The 23,798-nt window shown below is 41.1% G+C and overlaps 1 protein-coding gene across 1 annotated transcript in view; it reads left to right on the forward strand.

Moving 5' to 3' along the window:
- tshz3b (teashirt zinc finger homeobox 3b) overlaps positions 1-16,277 on the forward strand; it is a 43,828-nt gene extending 27,551 nt beyond the window's left edge. The window contains exon 3 of the mRNA XM_067596442.1: positions 10,960-16,277. Within this exon, the coding sequence (XP_067452543.1) occupies positions 10,960-14,618 (3,659 nt within the window). The 3' untranslated portion in view covers positions 14,619-16,277. The remainder of the gene's footprint in view (positions 1-10,959) is intronic.
- The last annotated feature ends 7,521 nt before the right edge of the window (positions 16,278-23,798 follow it).

Here is a 23,798-nt window from a genome sequence, read left to right on the forward strand (position 1 = left end):
GCATGCACACACACGTACACAAACGTTCCCCCTTGCTAACTTCCCTAGCGAGCCCAGTCGAGTAGGTCGGATGACATCTTTTGATCAGAGCTGTCCAAAGAGATCAGAGCAGACTGGCAGGTAATAGATACCCAGCAACTAACCAGGCTGCGCTGCAAAGAGTGTGTGTGTTTGTATTTCCCAGGTTGTGCACGTGTGCTTGTGTGTGTGTGGGAAGAGAGAACAGATATTTCAACTCTCTGTTTTAGCAAATCTCACTACTGCTGCGTAACTGTTACTGACATTCAGCTGCGATGCTGTTCCTGTTTTGTCACATGTAGTTTTTTGTGTTATTGTGTGTGCGTGTGTCTGTTCAGCAATGAGTGCCTGCTTGTATTTTCACCCTCTTGGCAAGCCAGACCTGTTCTCTGGGAGACTGGCACGGTGCCATGCCATTGGTCCGACAGCCCATTGTTCCGAAACCCCAATAGTTCGAAAAATGTCCTGTTGGACTGAAAGCCCATTAGTCCAACGGCCCAAAAAACAAAAGCCCTTCGAAAATACACACTCTCCCTCGACATGCAAGTGATCATTTTAACCCAAACCATGATCTAACGCTAACCAAGTGGATTTGTGCCAAAACCTAACCAGACCTCAACCACAGCATTGTCACACCATAAATATATATAATAATATAATTATTTTTTAACAAGCACATCAAAATACACAAGATATTAAGAGCGTAATGCCTAATCATAAATAACGGCAGTGCGTCATTATTGGTTATCAGATACTGATAATGTTTATTACCTGACAAAACAGACTTTTTACATATTACTGAGGTCTTTTGCTATATTCAGCGTCATGTTTCAATCAGTAGAACTAATAACGATAAAAACGGACCTCCCGTGGACGGCCCTATACTGGCTGCTGGAGGTCGTTGTTTTCATAATCCTGTTTATATTAATCTAAAATAAACACCAAAATAGGAAGAGCATTCATTGTTTTTTCCGGCTGCCGGCTAGGCTTCTGTCTTTCGCGTCATCACGTTGTAGACTCACACTGCGAGATTATGACATTGTTACGTTACGTGCGGTTTGTTAATAGGAACTGCCATGATGACTACGATCAGCAAACATATCGTGGCAAGCAGCACTGAATGAGAGACAGGAAGCGGCTCTCAGCAATGTCAACCTTTTGTCAACATAGAGGACAGGAACTCAACAACATAGTAGCAAGATACAGCTGGAGTCAAGAAACGTAACAGTCACCTCATTCATGATTAAAACTATAAACCAGCACAAAAAATGAGAATTACCAACATAAACCACCATGAACAGACACATTACAAACACTAATAAAAAGTAACATTTGCATTGTGGAACATAAAACAGCAAACTTAAAAACTACTCAGTCCAGCACTAGGCATGCTGGGAAATGAGGACCGTTGCTACAATACAGCACTTACACAAATGAAACAATATCAACAATGGCTTTGCACTCTGCTCATAAAAATGAGCATATCTCAAAAACAAAAACATGTACATAGTTCAAATAACTTATAGAGTGTAAGATATATTTTGTTCATGTTTCTACATTCAGAATTGTTTTGGATCAATATGTTTTGTGTGTTTATTTAGTAAAATTTGATGAAAAAACATGTCCGATTTTTGTATTTTTTAAATTCATGACACAATTTTAGTAATTTTTTCAGTCATTATTGTTTATTAACTTACATAACCTTTTAGCTTAGGTTGTACAGATTTTAGTGATATGAAGCATTTGAAGATACTTCAAGGAATTACATCACAATAAGCAAAAATACCAACATAGCCACTTGCAGGCCATTTCTATTGGAGAGTTCAAAGGGTTAATAAATCAGCAGTTACAAAAATCTGTAAACTGCATCATTAAGGCAGACGAGCATTATCTGGGAAACATGATGTTTATTCACTTTACATGGAGCTAAAATTAATACTGAATCATATTAAATGTTCACCGCATGACAAGGAGTAGATGTTTACCGGTAAGCTCAGCTCTGTTAAATTTAACAATATGTTAACAGAGGTTTTTGCTCCAACAGTGTAAGTCTTGTCATCAGTTATTTAAAATGCAAATGAACTTATCAAACAGACTTTTCACAATTCACTCAGTTCTCCTGATAAATTTGGCGTCATGTTTCACAAAGCAGAACTGTGACTAAATGAACTGGCCATGTTTCGGAATGTCAAACAGTAACCTCACACATCTTATTTTATTTAACTTAGTTCACAGAAGAGCTGTTAAAATTAAATATCAGCAGAAATGAAAAGTCTTTCTTTAGGAGTCATACAAAGTCATATGTTATGATTTAGGAATATCATCTGTGCAACGGGGAACACAGATAAATTTAAATTAAATTTATTAAATTGAGAAATATGTTAAGAGTCTGGAAAGTAGTAAGGCTCAGTCACTGAACTCCAACGACTCCACAGTGTGCATTTTTGGAGCAATGGGTGTTTGTTTTCGAGACAACAGGCCGTTGGACTAATGGGCTTTTGATCCAAAGGGACATTTTTCGGACTATTGGGGTTTCGGAATAATGAGCCGTCGGACCAATGGGTAGTCCCCGACTGGCAAAGACCTTTGACTCTTAACATGGCCAAAACAAGACAGAAAGACAGATGAATTAAAGGAAGATGAAACGAATGAATGAACTGCAGAGAGAGGAAATGGAGGTGATGGAGGCAGAAGGACAGAGAGATGGAGAGAAGGAGGCAGTAAAGGGGCAGAAAATGGCAGTAAGAGAGAGGAAGAGCACAGGACGGGTGGGAGGTAAGGATGCAGGGAGCTCAGAGAGGAGAAACAAATGGGAGATGGTGGAAATGATGGATCTTGCTCAGCCCTGCTTGGCTAACTCTGCACACCCCACTGGTTTTTCTTTCTGCACACACACACACACACACACACACACGCACACACACACAAGCACACACTTCCCTTGGGACGAGTGCTCATGACCCTGGGTTGCCCTGTGGGCTTTGAGAGTGTGACTGCTCCAAGTGCAAGCTATCTGAATAACAAAGGACAGGCAGAGGATCATTTAGTGACAAAAAGTTGCCCATTGATAATATTGGTGTAATGTGAGCCTGTGTGTGTGTGTGTGTGTGTGTGTGTGGCAGGACACACAGGCAAGAATACCTTGTATTTCTATATAATTTAAACATATCACTCATTTATTTATTTATTTCAGTGATGAGAACACAGATACCAAAATCCTCAACACACACACACACATCATAACATTAAGCCCTGTGCTAACACTTTAGCGTATATTATGATGTACAGTGCTTGAACAGGGTCACTACGCAATGATGCAAAGTACTGCTGCTGGATCACAATTTAGATTTCTCAAAAATCATCGTTCCCATAAATAGTATCAGATATTAGGGATGCATTGATTACGATTAATATAACATGTTCCACAATTCCTGTGCACGAGGTTTTCTATACAGAACAAATCAGTGTATGAAGTGCTAGCGTGCATGATTTTGGTGTTCTTTTCACTTTTCTGGTAAGTGTAACAGCAGGCTGCTACTACAATAAGGGGTGTTCCTTTAACATTGTAACATTGATTCTGTATGTGGCCTGTTGGCTGTGAGAGCATCTGAGTGACACTGTATTTAAAGCCTCTTTTGCTGTATATTATACACATTCAAATCTCTCCCTGTTCATTTCATTCAGTTAAATAGGAGTTAAGAGAATTTTTAGTGGTATTCCCAAAGAAAGGGCTTATTAGAGGCTACTGCACAGATGCTGACTCAGTCATTATTTCAGCTTTCATTGCATGTTTATGTCATTTTTTAACATAGCGGATGACCAGCATCTGATTTTTAATTCAGTCACAGTGGTATTTGCAAATTGTACCTCAAAAGCAGGCATGTATTCTTCTATTTCTTTGTCACATGAGTGTTTCACCCAATAACCTTTTGTTTTCTGTCCACCTTTTAACTGGTTTCTCATAAATCTTTCACACAAGATGCTAACTTAGATAATAATCTTTTGTTTTTTGTACAATTTCACTTATTCCTTTACAGCTCCTTCATAATTAACAAGCAGCTTTACAGTCAGAATAATTCTGCAGAGTGTGTCAGTGGGAGAGTTCACGTAGAGGTTCGGCGCTACTGACGACAAGTGTGTGTACATGTGTGTGTGTGTGTGTGTGAGGGTGTAAAATATTCACCTCTCCCGTGTGTGTTTAGGATGCCAAGAGTCAGACATAGCTGGAAATACTGACTTGATAAATAGCTGGCACACAGTTTTTACACTTTTGTTACCTTTTTTTTAAAATAAATAACCAAATCGTCGCTTTCAGACGACACTCCCACCACACACACACACACACACACACACACCTATTGCCACAGTTAACAGTCAGTGCCTAGGTGTTAAGTTGGCTTTGTCCAGCAGACAAACAAATTTGAGATGGTGCTGCATTTGATTTGTACAAAAAATGATCTATTTGCTAAATAAAAACTGTACATGTAGCGCACACAAACACACACACACGCATCAGTGAGTGTGTCATACACCGTAACAACAGCATGTAAATACACTGTCAGCAGCTCCCCAGCTGAGTGGCATGGGGAGATGATTAGCCAGGCTAACACTGTTCACACACACGCACACACACACACACACACACGCACATACACAGGCGTGCAACAACAGCATCTATGTTTCTGAATAATCGCAGTATTTCAGTGTGTAGCGACGCTGCTGTAGCCACAGACAGACACACTAACTGTTGCCACTCCAAATCTAATCTCCCCTCTCTCATTCTCCCTCTCTCGGTAACGCCACCGCCACTATGTGCTGTATATGCTAATATTATCTCCGCTTTTTTGAAAGGCATTTTGCATATTTTGGACTATCGTGCCATTTATTACCAGATATCAGCAAGGAGCTCGTTTCACAAATAATTCATATACAGCATACACAGATACAGGCCTGAAAAACAACAATATAAATACAAAATACATTGCAGGAGGATACAGCAAACCAAAGTAGCAGTTATTAAGACTATTAGGACTGTTATTGGAATACCGTACAAAATAATAATAGGTGGTTAAAAAAAACAAACTGAAAGACACAAAAAGCAAGTTTTCAGAAGATTTCTGTGTCACGCCAAACATTTGGGCCATTCCACATATGATTACAACACACAACTCCACTGTATGGCAAACATACATGTGGCAAATCAATGAGAAAGGCTGCTTTATAGCAAGTTTGAGGTTTTTATGTGATTTTTATATCAATGTGATGAAGTAGGTTTTTTTCAAGTATTTCAGTTGCTGGATCGGTCAAAATAGACATTCTTGTCTGGTAGTTTATCCGTTACTAGTTTATCATGTATATATTTTTCAGAAAATTGATCATGTCATGACATATAGTCCATTAATATCATGGTATAAAATCTCATATTCTTTGATACAACCTACTGGAGAAATAGTTCACTTGTAGCTTACTGTTATTATGGATGTTATTGTGGTAGTATTGTAGTTAAAATGGCAGAATGCTGTGACTTCATTTCACAATGTAAAACTAAATATACTAGTATGTTTCAAAATGAACACAGAAATGACACAAGCTAAAAGAATATAATTGTATTATACTGGTTATACTTGTTAATTTTATGTTTATTCTTAATAATAGTAGTGGCAGCGTACTAATAGTAATACCAAAGTGAAGTAAAAAACTACATAAAAAGCTACCGTGAAGTAAAATAGCTGTACTGTTACTTTTGATTACCACAGTTTCTTGTTGGACTATCATGGTGATTTTTTCATGACTCAGTATATGTGAGGTGATGTCTCTTGCAGCACGGCATGCCAGTGGAGAAGCAATTAGTGTGTCATATTCCAATAATACTGTAAATATGTTAGTCGTCCGGTGAGTCGTGTAGCCGGTTGAAGGAACAGCTCCATTCGTCAGGCGTCTGGGTCGATCGAACACCTCCTGGGATCGATGGCACGCCTCGCCAATCCCACGGCACTCACTGCAGACAGCAATGCCCCTTTAACCACCCTCGCTGCACACACACACACACACACACACACACGCTGAAGCCATCCCACCAATTTGTCTGTGCATGTCAAATCACAATAATTAAGCATTATCGATCTCAGATTCAATTAACTTCATTAACGTGGGTTGCACTGGTGATTGGGAAGGGATGGAAAGGGGGGAGGGAGGGAGGTGAGGGTGGAGATTATAGGATCTCATCAAGTGGGAAATGGCGAAGGGGTTTGGGGGTGTGGGTGAGGGGGTGGGGGGTGGGGGGTGGGGGGACGGGTATAAACACACTCACACACAGGGTACATGTGGGAAAATTTGGATGGGGGTTTCTTTCATGCTTTCATCTCAAGCCTACAGAACATATCTTCATCTTTCAACAAAAATGTTGCCCTACATGAGACCGGGTGAGGACGGTCTGTCTCTGTCTGTCTCATACACACACCCGCACACACACACACACACACACACACTGAAACTGTACGGCCTAAGCAGAAGTGTAAACAGACAGCGTTGACGTGCCTGTGTGTCTGATAGGGCTGTTAAGTGGTTATATAATCATGATAAACTGTTTCCTAACATCATAACATCTGCAGAGTGCATAAGCATTTCCTCACTTTATGCACAGACAGGAATACACACACATGGTTCACAATCAGTCTCGTAATCTTTCCAAGTATTTCTGATATGACTGTAAATTTATTCACCTCCTCCAAATGTTTCTTTTAGGTATTATCATTAGCATTATTTACTTTTAGAGCAGTGATTTGTAATTGTGTTCAGACGTCAGAAATAATTTCTGAGCGCTGCTAGCTCTCCCAGAAACAACTGTGGCGTCCCCTTTGCTTGCTTGCCTCGGTTTCAAAATCAGCACCCAGCCCCTTTTCCTGAAAATGAGATCAAACCAGCTCTCCCACCCTGCTGACAATTCATCTGGAGCTCTCTCTGTGTGTCTCTCTCTCTACTAATTAAAAGAGCACCTGCATGCCTGGTGTGTTTGGCCCAGGCTTCTTCCACTCCAGTGGTTTGTGTGTGTGTGTGTGTGTGCATGTGTATGTGTTTCTCCATATTTATCTCAGTATCCTGGGTCATACTGTTGTGAACCTCGTAGCCTGGACCTAAGCCAGTGGCCTTGGGGATCATCTCTGCATGCGCATTTGTGTGTGTGTGTGTGGCCTCAGTCTTGACTTTCTTCCAAGACCTTCCTCCCTCCTCCTCTCCTCCACCTCCACCTCTTCCCTCAGTCTTTTCTCCTTCCACCACATTTATTCACGTCTCCTTTTCTCCTTCCTCTCTTTGGTTTGCACTATAAATTCTGCCGCGGCTTTATTTGACTGCTTTAACTACAACAATAAATACAATTATGGATAAGGTGTAGTGTGTCCCTCTCCTCGTCTTGCACACCATGTTGTGCCAAGTTTTGGCTAAAGAGCAAGAGTGGGACATTCGGTTGATCCGTACAGTGTGTTTCTGTCAGGGCAAAACTAATAGGGCTGCTGGTGGGTAAGGTGTACATTAAAACAATGAATCGATTAGTTGAATGACACAAAATGAATCTGCTGTAATTTTGATGAATAATTAATCAATAAGTAATTGTTTACATCTAACATCTTTCTGGTTCTAGCTTCTAAAATATGAAGATTTGCTGCTTATAAATTGAGTATCTTTTGATTTTAGACTTTTGGTTGTTAGAATATGTTACTTTGGGCTCTGGGTGCATGAACTAGGCATTTTTGACAATTTGCTGACACAGGATTAAGTGGGAAAATAACTAGCAGATTAATCAATGAAAATAATCCATACAGCACTGTTTCCAAGAGGTACATGGAAAGATTGGAGTAACTCTGGTGATTTTATTTGTTAAAAAATATAAAAATGCAATACAAATATATGCAAATATATACTAATACTAAAAGTATACAAATCAACATATTTGTGTTTAGGAGGAAAATATGCACAGTTAGGATTAAAAGTGTGTAATTTATGGTCACTATAATCAATGAACAACATACAGTTTAAAATCAATTAATTTAGAACACATTTAGCTGGCAGTGATGATGGAAGGGTACTCATTTGACAGGGTTGTGGGGGTACATCAGACAAAAAATTGCCAGCCATTGCAATAGCCAGCAAGGATCTTAATGGACAGTGAAATATAGGCTGAAGGAAGCCAAGTTAAACAAGCAAACTTTCACATTAAATATAATGGCAAGGTAAATATTCATTTTAAAAACAGGCATCGAGGCTGCTTCAGACCGCAATCAATGTGACATTTAAGTCATGATGTTGCAAAAATTGCATTGGTTGAACCCAAATTGTCATTGCAGCACATATAATGCAAGCCATTATATCAATTGTTATAACACTGCATCTATTATATGTCAAAATATTTCCATATTTCAACATCCTCTGCCTCAAACAAGTCCAGAAATCAGTCGTGCTCTCCATGCTCTATGTAGGTGGATGTAGCCTACACACCAAGGTTTCATTCAGTGCATACAGATCTTGCTGGCAAAACACTATTCTCTCCCTGATCCTCTGTCTCAATACATATCACACACTTGCAGGTACACAGGTGGGCAACACACACAAACATATGCCGTGTTCTTATCACATAAAGGCAGCTAATTTGAAGCGCGGTGTGTACGTTGTGTATTAAAGGAGATTTCACATTGATGTTTGGCCTTGATGAGAGTGCAGCGCTGCTGTGTTCGGCTGTTTCCTCAGCCGGAGCATTGTTCTCTTAAACAGCTGTCGTTTTGGCTGATTCAGAACAGATGGCATGTACATGTGGGTCTGCTCGGCTGCACGTATGTGCGGGCGGGTGGATGTGTCTCCGAGACAGAGGGGGTGGGGAAGAGGGGGACAGAGAGAGAAAGAGGAGGAGATGGAGAAGCTCTGAGAGAGGGGGAGTATGGCAATGTGTGTGTATGTTTTATATCCTTAAATGTTAAAACATGCAGTTGAAATGGATCATCATGGTTTTAAGATAGTTGTACTTCAATAAAAAAAAAAAGACAAACAACAGTAACTCATACAGCTTGGATGGGGGTCATCTGTGCAGTTTTTAAATTGCACGTAACAGCGTTTAGTATGAGATAGCACATTTGAAGTGTTTCAAATAGATCGTTTTTGTTAGATTGAACGCTGGAGCAGACAGCATGTTCGACGGAGAAGCTCCTGAGATTGCCTGAAGGCAAAGAGTTGTTCGACTGCAGCAGTTACAGTACAATTGGTGTGTGTGTGTGTGTGGGATGTGTGATGGGCTCTGGGATATCTATGTCTCTGTGCATCTGTTTATCCCACAGCGATGTCGTATCATCGCCGATGGCAACCAGTGGCCTGACAATGATAGAGACTCCTCTCTGTGTTGCTGCTGATGCAGTACTAGCACACACACAAACACATAGGCTCTGTTAGAGATGGGAGTCGGCAACAGTTGAGGTGTGCTGTATGATATGGGTGGCAGGTTGCATTACTTACTCCACACCTGTATTTTCACCGAACTATAGGTGTGATTCGGAGTTCTTTTTTCAACTCAGTCACCTTGCATGTATATTTTTTCTCTCTTAGTTGTCATAGAGGTCTTTACTGCACATTGTTGTGTTATACAAATTGTATATTTTACACATTGTCCCGTATTTAACCTTTGTGTGTCTACGGCAATGGTAGATTGTGACTAAATATGTGCTGCTGTGCCACACCCATCCCGCTGACCAGCTCACTGTGTGTTTACATACCAGGTTAGATGAGTGATGGCCTGTTACAGAAAGGAATGTAAGGCACAAGGCCACTGATGTTCACACACACACGCTCATCTTCTTTGCCAGTGTACTTGCCAAAACAAGGAAGAAGCTTGTGCATGCATGTGCCTCTGTGTGCTTCTCTTGTTATTCAAAAATCCAGCCTTAATCACAAAGTGTGAACATGCGGCGTTTCTCATCTGATGTTGTTTTATCTGTTTGATAGACTTATTAACAAAAGTAAACATTCATAGATGTACAAAGAAGCGAGACTGTGATTTGTCTTGATACATCTTTTCTCTGTATGATTTCCATTGTATTATTCTTAAACTAGAGGGATTTGAATATAAATTGAAAGCCTCAAGCCCACTCCCCGAAGCTAAACTGTAAATAATAACTCTAAACTTTTTCTAATCTTTGGTAATTGAAGCAAATGGGTTTTGCGGGGAGAGATTTGTCCCAGGCAAACGTACATACATTCATTTTTATTTACGAGGAGGCGAGGGCTGAGCAGTGTAATGAGTGAAAATGCATGCTTAATTTAAATGGCGAGTGTGTCTGTTAGGGAATGCATTAGAGTCTGCAGAAGAAGCGTGAGACATATTAATTGACAGACAGGAACCGCTGTCTCCGAGGTTGATACAAGTAATTTATTACTTCAGAAACGAATGCCACCGCCAGAATGTGCTTCATTAATTTCAAATTTAGTTTTAATTTCAAGCTGTTGCCCCTTGAGAAGAATAAGGTGGCAAGTTCTCTTTGAAGAGACATTTTTCCCCTCTCCCTCCCTCTATCTTTCTCTTTCCATCCTCCGTCTCTCTCTCTAGCTGTCTCTGATTTTCTGCAGTACAGAACAAAGACCTAGGGGGGAGAGAGGAAGGGAGGGGGTGGCGACTTGATTCCAATTTGAAAACAATGTCAATGTAAAAGGAGGAAGTTAGAAACAGGATTACTGAAATAGTTTATAATAGGAAATACTCTGTCTGTGAAAGTCATTGGATGATTCCGCTATTCCTCACTGGAGAAAAGGTGAATGCTAGTATCTTGTGTTTCTATCAGGGCTTGGCTTTGTGAAACACAGGAATGCAGAGTTGAGAATCTCCATCATTAGATATGCTGTCAGTATGGTTCTAACAAATCTTTCCCTCTCTCTTTTTGTTCTTTCTTCTCTCTGTCTGAGCAGCATACGTCCCTGAAGATGAGAAGGAGGCAGCCCTGTTGGATGAGGACCTGGATGGCGACGACTCAGCCCAGGAAGGGGAGGAGCCTGCCACCAAGTTCCTGTGTCAAGACAAGGACTTCCTTCTCAAGGACAGACCAGGATCCACTGGTTTCCATGACTCCCCTAATGCAGCAGACTTTTCTGGTCAGGAGCTGGACAGTGAGTCTCACCTGAGCGAATCCAGTGACAGGATGTCTGATTTTGAGAGCTCCTCACTTAAAAATGAGGATGACGTCCTTCTCTTTAAAGACCCCTCAAATGCCCTTTCACTGTCTTCATCCTCTGCCATGATGGCTGCTGCCAATGCCACTATCCCAGTAAGTGGAGATGAGGCCATATTAGCCACCACAGGGTCTGTGGCTGACAGCCTGGAGAAGATGAAGGCAATTTACACCTCCTTCCTGACCAACTCCTATTGGTCCACACTGAATCTGAACCTGAGCCAGCCCCCTGCAGAAAAACCCCCTCGTAGTCACAGCAGCAGCAGTAGCAGCAGCAGTAGCAGTAGCTGTGGAAGTGGAGGCTATGACTGGCACCAAACAGCTATGGCTAAAACCCTCCAGCAGGCCTCGCAGAACCACCACAACCGACTAGGCATGGTTCACCATCCCACAGTGGCCGTATCCACAGCATCCACAGAACCCAACCTCTTTAGTACCGTCCAGCTGTATCGGCAGAGCTCCAAGCTTTATGGCTCCATATTCACTGGTGCCAGCAAGTTCCGCTGCAAGGACTGCAGTGCAGCTTATGATACGCTAGTGGAGCTGACAGTGCACATGAATGAGACAGGCCACTATCGTGACGATAACCATGAGACAGATGGGGAGGGTGCTAAACGATGGTCAAAACCCAGAAAGCGTTCCTTGCTAGAGATGGAGGGGAAGGAGGATGCACAGAAAGTTCTGAAGTGCATGTACTGTGGGCACTCCTTTGAATCCCTCCAGGACCTAAGTGTCCACATGATCAAGACGAAACACTACCAGAAAGTGCCTCTGAAAGAGCCCGTTACACCAGTGGCAGCTAAGATTATCTCCTCAGCTCGAAAAAGAGCCCCTATTGACCTAGATATCCCCAGTTCACCTGACTCTAACGGAGGCACCACACCTAAGCCCACCTCCCTCAGTGACTCTAATGACATACTCCAGAAGGCCACCAACCCTTACATCACACCCAACAACCGCTATGGACACCAGAACGGTGCCAGCTATGCCTGGCAGTTTGAATCCAGAAAGTCACAGATTCTCAAATGCATGGAGTGTGGCAGCTCTCATGATACACTGCAAGAGCTGACCGCTCACATGATGGTGACTGGACACTTTATTAAAGTCACCAACTCGGCTATTAAGAAAGGCAAACCCATTATAGAGTCGCCCACCCCAGCTCCCACCATTAATTCAACAAGTGAGGAAAAGGTTCAGTCAGTTCCTCTGGCTGCCACAACCTTCTCTCCTCCACCTGCCCCAGTGCCTCCTCCAGCCAGCATCTCCCCCACTGCCATGGTTGTGGAGATAAAAAAGGAGGAGAAGGAGGAGGAATGCACTAAAGAGTCCATCATCAACAATGGCAGCAATGTCAACAAAGAGAAGAAGGCTGGAGGTGAGGAAGAGGCTGAGGAGAAATTTGATATTTCTTCAAAATACACTTATCTGACTGAGGATGATCTGGATGAGAGTCCTAAAGGGGGTCTAGACATCCTTAAGTCCTTGGAGAACACAGTGACCTCAGCCATCAACAAAGCCCAGAATGGAGCTCCAAGCTGGGGTGGATATCCCAGTATCCATGCTGCCTACCAGCTCCCGAACATAATGAAGCTCTCTCTAGGAAACTCCGGGAAGAGCTCTCCCCTTAAATACATGTTCCCTGGAGGGGAGATTCTCTCTCCCACTGGCAAGAGTCAGCCTTTGATCTCCCCTCCAAGCCGCCAGAACTCTCCTCTCCCCAAGAACAACTTCCATGCTATGGAAGAACTGGTCAAAAAGGTGACAGAGAAAGTGGCGAAGGTAGAGGAAAAAATGAGGGAGCCGATTGGTGTTGTGAGGGCATCTCCTCTGAGACGTACCACACCCTCACCCTGCAACAGTGAAGCAGGGGACTCAGCCAGAGGTGAGTCCCCCAAAGAAAGTAGAGCAGGAGGCTGTAAAACTCCTGAGAATGCTGGTGGAGTGGAAAAAGTAGTAGGAGATGGAAGTGGACCAAATCACAGAGATTCAAATGGAGATATTACCATAAAGGAGTCTGTGGAGAATGGAGTAGAGTCCACTGCTGTGGCATCCCCCCTGCCTGCGTCCCTGTGTGGCAGTACAGCCATCATCACAGACCATCCACCTCCAGAGCAGCCATTCGTCAATCCTCTCAGTGCACTGCAGTCTGTAATGAACGCCCACCTGGGAAAAGCCGCTAAGCCTGCCCTGCCCTCCCTTGACCCCATGAGTATGCTGTTTAAGATGAGCAACAGCCTGGCAGAGAAAGCAGCAGTGGCTGCCTCCACCCCACCAGCACAGACCAAAAAGCCCAGCAACGACCACTTAGATCGCTACTTCTACCAGCAACATCTAAACAATGATCAACCCATAGATCTCACCAAAGGCAAGAATGCTGACAAAAACAGCAGTAGTACTTCTTTGGGTTCAACGGCTCTCTCTTCCACCACCTCCACCCCATCCTCAATTTCCCCCTCCTCCACTGTCACTATGACCAAAGCCTCAGCTGCTGTAGCTTCTTTCATGTCCACCTCCCCTCTGAGAGAGAATGCCCTCTCAGACATCTCTGACATGCTGAGGAACCTGACAGAGAGCCAAGCAGTCTCCAAGTCCTCCACACCTACCAGCCTGTCTGAGCGCTCCGACATTGAAGGTGCCACACAGGAGGAGACAGAAGACATTTCACCAGCCCAGAAACGTAAAGGCCGCCAATCCAACTGGAACCCTCAACACCTCCTCATCCTACAAGCCCAGTTTGCTTCCAGTCTGAGACAAACAAGTGATGGCAAGTACATGATGTCGGACCTGAGCCCACAGGAGAGAATGCACATCTCCCGTTTCACAGGCCTCTCGATGACTACAATATCCCATTGGTTGGCTAATGTCAAATACCAGCTGAGACGAACTGGTGGCACCAAGTTCTTGAAGAACTTGGATTCAGGTCACCCAGTGTTCTTCTGCAGTGACTGCGCCTCGCAGATCCGCTCGCCATCAACCTACGTTAGCCACTTGGAATCCCACTTGGGCTTTCGCCTGCGAGACCTGGCCAAGCTTTCTGGAGAGCAACTGCTCAGTCAGATAACGCACCAACACCATCAGCAACGCCACACCAAAGGACTGTCTGAAAAACTGCTCTCTAACCTTCACCCATCCAGCCACCCTCTACCCTCCTCTCTTCCCACATCCTTATCCTCTTCTTTACCTATCTCCCTGCCTTCGTCTTTAACCACCCCTCTGCCCTCGACTGAATCCCCATCACCCTCCCCCGAAGACGACGACAACAGTGGGTCTGTGTACCAGTGCAAGCTCTGCAACCGGACTTTTGCAAGCAAGCACGCGGTTAAGCTTCACCTGAGCAAGACTCATGGGAAGTCCCCCGAGGACCATCTCATGTATGTGTGTGAGCTGGAGAAACAGTAGCACTGGCTGGGGACAATGCTACACTCTTTCATAATGTCTCACTCTTTCTTGTTCTGTCTCTCTTAAGCCTTTCATGGACATTTCTTTCAAAGAGAAGAAAGGACCATTAACATGATGGAACTGCACAAAGATGCCATACAACTACTGCTTTGAGTTTTGGCACATGGTTTTACATTTTGTGTTATAGCAGTTGATTTTTTCTTTTGTTTCTGTGTGAGGTAGACTCACTCTGGCCCGAGACACTTGATTTTAGTGCTTTCCTTTGACAGGAATAGAGTGACTTTCTCAAAACGTGCAGATGGGGGCTGTTGACATTGAGAAGATACAGTATATGAAGGTTTAAAAAAAGAGATTCTAAAATGAAGTGGTGATGTATTTTGAAACTTGTGTAAATGGAATTAAGTTCCTTTATATTTTGGCATCACTGGGGTGTTATAAGCTGCATGCATAAACGAAACAATTTAGTTGAACATTTTATAACTAAATCTGGTGCACTTTCCATGATTTTTTTTTTTTCGCTCGCTCTGTCTTTTTTTTCTATAACATTTTTTGTACTGGAGTCAGCATTTAAAATTTAACCCTCTGAGTACGTCAAAGCACTTCTACACCTAAGATCCAAACACTATTGACATGAGATTTGATATTGGGAATTACTGAAGCTATTGTGTGAATTAGATGGACAACATGTGCATTGTGTCTGCAATGTCTGTTTCCCAGACATGTGTTGAGTCTAATCCTTGACATGAAAGCATTTTTAAAAAGGAGATTCTCTATTCAGTGCAAGGTTTTCATCTTGGGCTTAATCTATGTGATAAAAAAAAAGGAAAAAAAAACTTAAGTCTTTTACTTTGGTCGATCAGGGACCTTTATTAATTCAGGTCTGTGTAAAATATGTATATAAAACATATTAACTAATTCCTGTCTAAATTATGCATCATTTCTATATTTTTAATTTAAAAGAATTATGACTGCTGGTGCACAGTATATGAAGACATTAATAAAATTGTTTTGCACAATAGTTTTATAAATGTTATTTAATCAAATGATACAAAAAAGGGAGGTAGCAAAAGGATGACAACAGGTGAATCTTTTTATTCCCAACTCGTGCTCAAAGGGTTAAAGACTCTTTTTACCAGACACTACTCAACATGTGCCGCTGTATGAACACTAAAAAGATATTAAAGGTTGTAAAAAAAAAAAAAGATGTTACTTTATGAAGAAATTTCACATGTAATCTGTTATTTATAAGCACTCTTGGTTGTTTCATATCGTTGAATGCCTTTTCGATTGGTCCTATTTTTTTGTTCTGTCTAATTACTCTGCCATGATTCCACACTGCAGCTTTATCTTTTTGGGATATGAAAGGTAACCATGGTTACACTAACCTCTTGAGTGACAAGTTCTGCTACATTTTTGGCAGTTAATTTGCTGAAGTAACTGACAGCTGCCAGTGTAGAGAAATAAAAAAAATCCTTATGTGTAAAATATCGGCATGTAAACAGCACAGATACTGTTATGCATTCTGTGCCGTTAGTGTTTTCATTTCGTTCTTTCATTTTATGTTGTTGTTGTTCTTGACAATGAACCCCCATTATATGACTTCATATAACCTTGTTTTCTACTGCAGCATTAAAAAAAGGAACCTGTTTTTTGCAATAATGTGTGTGTGTGCATCGTGTGTGTCATGGCTATCAATTATGTGTGTGCTGTGCAGTCCCTAATGAGCACATTAGACTGGGAGTGTGTCAACGTCTGTCTGACGAGCTGCAGACTAGTTTACAGTGAGTGGCAGCAACGGGGCCGTGGCGGAGACAAACAAACGCACACACACACACACACACACAGACATGCAAACAGACACCATCACTGTTGGGCTTTCCCATTAGCCTCTTCTTTTGTCCTAGTGGCTTGGACATACTGCATGTATAAGAATGAGCCTGCAGCATCAGGCCTCAAAAAACCATAAGCAATGACATTTCAAAAAGTTATTTTATCATTATCATCATAAGGGGGTGTTAGTTGTCTCTCAGAAAGCATACAAGCTGTCATTTAGAGGGTAAATAAATAACCACTAATACTTGCTAGCATAAATTTAAGAATCTTACAGCTTAATTAGTGCAGAAGTCATGCAAAGAAATTTTAAATGCAGACATTTCAAATCTGAAATTCAACATAGCTGCCAAGTGACCATGCTTGGCCTTGCTAATGAAAACTGTGATCAACATTTCCAGTTTTACATGCATACATACTTATACAGGTTCCTTTCAGATAGTGTCACACAGTAATATAACAATCCATCTCATCCCTTCACTATCAATAATCAAAGAAGCAGAAAGTAACCCAGCTCATACTCACCTCTTCTCTCTTTCCACGTTGGATATGGAAGTATAAAGGCACACACACACACACACACACACACACAAATTTTCCCTACCATATCTCCTGCTCTATAATTACCTCTGACGTCCATTTTGTGACTACTCTCCGCAAGGTAAGAAACTTGGCAGACATATTTGTTTAGGCTTCATGGGAGATGACAACAATGCTGACAAGATGAGCAGGTCCTTTCAAGTGTTTATTTATTCATATTTTTTCCCTGTCCGGAGCTGTGAGTAAATAGGAATTGTATCACTATCAATTTGATGATATGTGCTGCACAACAGTATGGTACAGATAAAGAAGATGGAACGAAGAGTTAAAGCTAACAAGAGGAAGAGATTTATGGGAGCTGCTTTCTGTCCGAACATCTACATGGGAACCAGTATATGTTCAGTACATATAAGGCACAGAGAATACAGAGGTAGGTATTGGCAGGAGAAAGAAATGTTCAAGAACAAACAGATATCATCCACACACACACATGCAGATCTGCTTATACAAAAATACAAGTTTGTTACATAAACATATACAGAGCCTAAATAAGATAGCAAAGTGAAAGAGTGCTGTTTGTTCCTGAACATCATCGCTTTTTCTGCTGTGTTCTACCACTTAATATACCAGGCAAAAAACAAAACAAACAAAAAAAAAGTGGGCGCATACAACACCTGCACACAATTCAAACATACAACTCTGAATTTTACAGACCAGTATCCCAAATTCTCCTCTTTTCTTCACACATACACACACAGATGCACAAAAGGCACACATACACACACACACACACACACACAACTCTCAACAGCCAGGTAGAAGGACTTCATCTGCAGTGACAAGGTGCCACTGTGTGTGAAAATGTCAGCCTTCAACAGTGCAGCCTTAAGTCTGGCACCGTATTTAAGGCTCTCATTAGCCTCAAAGAAAATATGCGTGAAATTGAAGTGTAAAAAAGCCATTTTCTCTCTCCCTGCCTTCACATCCAGCGAGTGGAGGCAAGAACTTATTAAGGTTCAAAACTAACATGCAGGAGACAATGGGTACCACCACCGGTAATGTGCATACACACACACAGACACACACACACAATCAAGGAAACATTTCACATTTATGCACTTACTATGTATAAAAATGTAATCTCAAATTGCACTAAACCCTATTAGCTAGAGTCAGTGAAGTAAAATAGTGAATGAATGCCTACATCTAGACTAGGAAAACACCAACATTTATACTTTTTATTTTTATTTTTTCCTTAAACACTCTGTTTTCATACAACTTCAGTTCAAATCTCAGTTTAACACAACATGTCAGTATGTGCACCATTTATCTAGATCATGATGAGTCACGCCAGTTCTTGCGAAAGGTGAAAAGGCGATTAAAATTTGTAATCCTTGAAGTTTCAGTCCTGGTTGATTTGGCAATACCTGTGGTTACTGATGGTAATGGTAAGTGCAGTATACAGGTCCCAGAATTCCATTCAAAATGACATGTATGTCAACCAATGGGCGCAGCAAACAAGCCTTGAGTGGCCACTTTTTAAAAAATGTCATAGAAGAAGAACCTGTGTATCCACTTATGGCACACCCGACTGTGGGCTGAGAGGATTTATTGCATCACATTGTTTCAAAAAAGAAGCTAGTCAACAATGTTTTCCAACATGGTAATATTGAACTCATCGAATGCTGTCTTCAGCATTATGTGAAATATGTGTATGTACTGGCTTTTGTCTTTCACATTACATCCAGATCCTATGAATCCTTTGTGGGTAGGAATGCAATTGGAATCCTGCACAGGAAATAATATTAAAATAACACAAGAACATCTTAATGTTATAAATGATTAGATGAATGTGAAAGTAGTCGCTCAAAGACGCAGACAAACGGAATTGTCACACAACTCCATAGTTCGCCTCAGCTATTCATAGCTTCATAGCATCATCCAGCTAATTTTTTCGGTTTCCCAGCACACAACTTGACTTTTTTTGTTTTGGTCCACTTACATTTCAGTAGAAAGGCTCTGATAAACCAAGTGCACACCTGCCCAGCACAAAACAGCATACAGACAAAGTTAAGGACTAGTTAAGGACTAGCTGGTGTACATAGTGAAGCATTTAACTTGGTAGAGAGCAAAACAGACCAAAAAGGAGAGTGCATACTGAACATAAATTCATTAGGTGGCCAGAAACACAGTTCTTAATTGCAGTGCTAATGTTGCCCTGTATCGGTCTGTATCTGAATTTGTGAATAAGCAACAAGTTTGCCATATCAACTTAAAAGGTGACAATATGTCAGTGTTTGCTTCCACTGCCCCCAAGTGGCCAAAATCTCAGTTAATGCGGGTTCCCCATTAAAATTTTAAACTCACTGTAGATGGGTGCACATCATTCACTATTACACAGTTATATCTAGTGCTGAAACAATTATAGTCAACACCAACAACAAAAAAATTCATTGATTCATCAATATTTTTTTAATTTTCTTTTATAATTGATTAATCTTCCAAGTTATTGATCAAGCAAAAATACCAAACACTGTCTGATTTCAGCACCTTTAATGTGAGGTGTTGCTGCTTTCTATTTTCTGATATTACTGCAATGTTATTATGGTAATGGCATATTATAAGTTGTTTTTGTTTTTTGATTAATTAATGGATAATGAAAATAAGATGTATTGCACACTCTTAACAGTCTGAAAAATGCATATCAATTCAAATTATTACCCTATTCTGTGCAATGTCTTGAATGGGAAGTATACCTTCTCTGGGTTGTAAAAGGACTGCACTGCCTGAAGCCAGCTATGCCAGCGGACATTAACATCTTAATAGTGGTTCTGGAGATGCTGCTATGTGCCACACCCTCATTGTAGCCCACACAATGCAACCGTCAGAATCCCCCAGGAACATTGAGAGATCCTCCACAACAGTAAGCCGCTCACATGCATTTGAGGAAGGTGTGCTGCAGATCCAGATAGCTTTATCTAAAGCAGGGAGGGGGTGGTGGGAGGGTGGGAATACAAGCTCCGTGGATCTACTCCTCACAATGGAATCACACGGCATAACACAAATAAAGCCAGGGTACAAGCAAGCACATTCCTTACACAAAGACACACAGGGAGAGTGCCCTGTCCATCTCGCTTTCTCTTGATTTCTTTTTCTGTTTCCATTTCCTCTTTCTCCGGCTCATTCTTTCACTTGCACACACAGACACGTTGCTACCTTTCGGATTTAAATATAATGTAGTTCTACCAACCAATATATTCAGGGGAGGCCTCATATCCGTCTGGTTGAGATATATCTTATTGATTGTTACACCCTTATGGTGTGTTCAGACCAAATGTGAAGCAAATTTTTCACGTGGCATGATTACATACAAAGTCAATGCAAAGACATGAATAAACGCAAATTCGCACTGGGCGACGTAGTTGACGCAAATACGCATCCATGCAAGTTGAGCATCAGCTTGAGCGAAAAAGGAAGGAGAGACATTATCTTAAAAGAGTTCACCTAGTGTTGTAGGAATGCTTTGGATTCGTAACAAGGATGAGAAGTTAATGGCTGAACATAATCGAGGAGCTACCGTGATGGTCAAGAGGAACCACAACTAACCTCACAAGTCATTGTTGTGGTCACTACCATAATGCTTTGCCATGATACTTGTACAGTGAAAACATTGTAACATTGTGACAGCCTCACTTACTTTATCAAGCCTTTATTCTGTATGTCAGTAAACAAAATGCAAAACTTCAACCAGCCTATTCACTCAGTGGATATTGATTGACTGGGGTTTCAACTCAGAAAGGGCCTCCTAACAAATATCTGCCTAGAGCCTCTAAAAGGGTACACTGCTTTGCTTTGGCATTGTCAGATTCAACCAGTCTACTCGCTGACCTGAAACGTTTCAGATTGATTTTCAGACACTTTTTCCAGCATGTTTTTGCCTTGTTACTTAAAGGCATTATTCCCTTAAAATTCACATGTTCTACTGTAGATGTAGCTGTGGACTCTAACGACCTCTTGTCATTCTCTCCTCAGTCAAACATATTGAAACAAATTCTCAGGCTGCATCACTGAGACTTTTCTGTGGATACAGTAACAGTACACACTAATACCTAGATATGGGCCATGTTGCTGTATTTAATCGCATCCAAAATTCTGTAAATACAAGCTGTCAATTGGGAAAAACATTTCATGTCAGCCACCTAGTGAGAATTACAATTACAGCATACTGAAGTACTTTGTGGTCACTGACTTCTCCCACTTGGTTTCCTGAATTGCCGAACTCTGTCAATACAGATTGCAAGCAATATATCCACTCTACTACTCTTGTTGGCAGTTCAAGGTAAGACCATTTAAAGCTTAAATTCTACTCAACTGTTCGCTTACAGTTGATTCAAAAGTAACGCAACAACCTGGCATTCACCATCTTGGGTGTGGGCAATCTCGTCTTAGCTGCAGAAACAAAATAACCTTTCCACTTCTTCGTAGGAAATGAACACAGCATAAGCATTTGCACTACAGTAACAAACCAAATTGAACCTATTCGGATGTGAAACATCAAAGAAACGTTCTATGAGACCAAAAGATCGCTCTCTGATTCTCTGTCTCCAAGTCTCTCAGTCGTTAATTCACCAGAGCAACTCTTCTTGGTAACATTATCAGGGCCTTGATTCACTAATGTCTTGCTTTGGAAGAGAGTTATTCATTTGTACAACTACTGATGTCTCAGATCATAGGAATGGCATATGTAAATTCTGTCTGAGCAGGTTCTTGGGCTAGATTCCTTAAGAAGACTATGGGAAGTGTGCCAAGAGACTGGGAAGTTGCACATCAAAGTCAGACATCAGAAGCAGCTGGAAGGTAGAATCATGACATTTACTTGCTTTTCTAATAAAATATTTAAAGAATCCTTACATGGGTTAACTTTAAGGTTTAATACCTTATCGCTGCTGAGAAACTCCTTTTTTTGTACATATAGGAGGAAGAACAAACACACTTTTATGGTTAAATAAGCAGAGATTACCTTATTATACATATACTTTATCTACACACATATAAAGAATATGCCCTACAAAACAATCATACAAAATTGATTATATTTTAATGTATATTTTGTTTTAAAAATGTCCAAAGATGGAATATTTCATCCAGATAATAGTCTTTGCAGATTCTGGAAATTCTCTCAGAGCAGTGATAGGTGCTGCCAAACAACCCTCTGGGTTTTTCAAAGCTCACCAGGTATTTCTTTTTTGTAAAATCAGTTGCATTGCTCTGTGACTCAAGTGTACTGTTAATCTATGAGAGACACAAACTGGGGTCAAATGTCACCAGGCTTCCAACAACAGAGCAGAGAGAAATATGTAAACCAGTTTTCATATTCTGTTTACATAATTACAACTAAAGTGTAAAGCTTTTGTTTATAGCTTTTTGTCATTTTTCGGGTAAATGCACATGTATATGAATTGCTCCTAATATATTAGGCACTAAAGTTGTGAAGTCTTCGGCACTAAGTGTTAAATGTTTGTGTATTTGCTCTCTGCTTCCCTGAGTGGCCAATATTTCTTCTTGTGTTTTCTATTAATGAATTTTAAGTGTATGTATGTGGTGCTATCACTTCCCATGCTAGCTACCATGTTTCAAAGTATGTTGTGACATGAATTTCAATGTACACCTCCCAGCTCTACTGAAGAGTCAGTCAGTCATTGTGTATGTTTGTTACCTACACTGTTGTAGATCTTCTCTGGCCCCACACATTTCCAAAGTATCTTCAAATAACGCATGTGATGAATGTGCAATTTCCCTAATTTACGGCTGGCTGCCATACTCAGGGCTGTGGGCTGGATGGAAATCTTAAATGGGGCTTGAACAGCACTCCTCACAACAAGAAATCAATATGCCATGCAGCCTAGAGAGGCGACCCACTATCTACTGTGGCCGAGGCAACGCTCGCAGGGTAATTTCCTCTAAACGCTACAAACACAGCTCAGCCACTTCACCGACACAAATAGAATCCCAGTCACACGCTCTGACACACATACACTGAAGAAGACGCATGCTGTGTGTGTGCCTGTCTGTGTGTATGGGTGAGACACAGCAACTCAGTGTATGTGTGTGTGTTTTCAGGTGTTGTGTGTAGTGCATATATTATGCCTGTGAATGACAGTTTTTATGATTATGTTTTTTTCAGGTAATCTATGTAGTTTGACTGTATTTGCTCACTGACATTGTAGAACATGTACAATATGCTTGTATAAGTGTATACGTTTTTGTGCAAGCTTGTGTGGTTATGTATGTGTGTTTATGTGTGTGTGTGTGTGTGTGTGTGTGTGTGTGTGTGTGTGTGTGTGTGTGTGTGTGTGCCTCGGTGTCTACTAGCAACTACTCAATACTCTCAATACTCAATCACATAACATACTTATCACAGAGTATGTACACTGCAGAAACTCATGATCTAACCAAGACTTGCAATCTTATATCTAGCCATAAAGTCTTATTGATCTTGTTTTGAAAATGATATACTATGCAAGAGCAGATTGTGTAAGATCGTTAAGATTGTTTTAAGAATATTTATCTTTTTTCTTACTTAGTAAACCTTAAAGTTAGTTATTGTGCTCATCATGCACATAAAGCTAAATTACTGTCAGAGACACTGTTTGAAGCCACATTGTGTCTTTTTAAGGCTGTTTTTAGCTGTAAGAACTTGTTTCAAGACTGCCCAGTAACAACTGCTTAATAATCATACTTATTACATTACATTATTGTAATTATTCCAAATACTGGTGTTGTTTCAACATCAAGACATTTATTTACAAA

The sequence above is a fragment of the Thunnus thynnus genome, chromosome 1 (genome assembly GCF_963924715.1).
Source record: "Thunnus thynnus chromosome 1, fThuThy2.1, whole genome shotgun sequence".
Classification (NCBI taxonomy): Eukaryota; Metazoa; Chordata; class Actinopteri; order Scombriformes; family Scombridae; genus Thunnus; species Thunnus thynnus.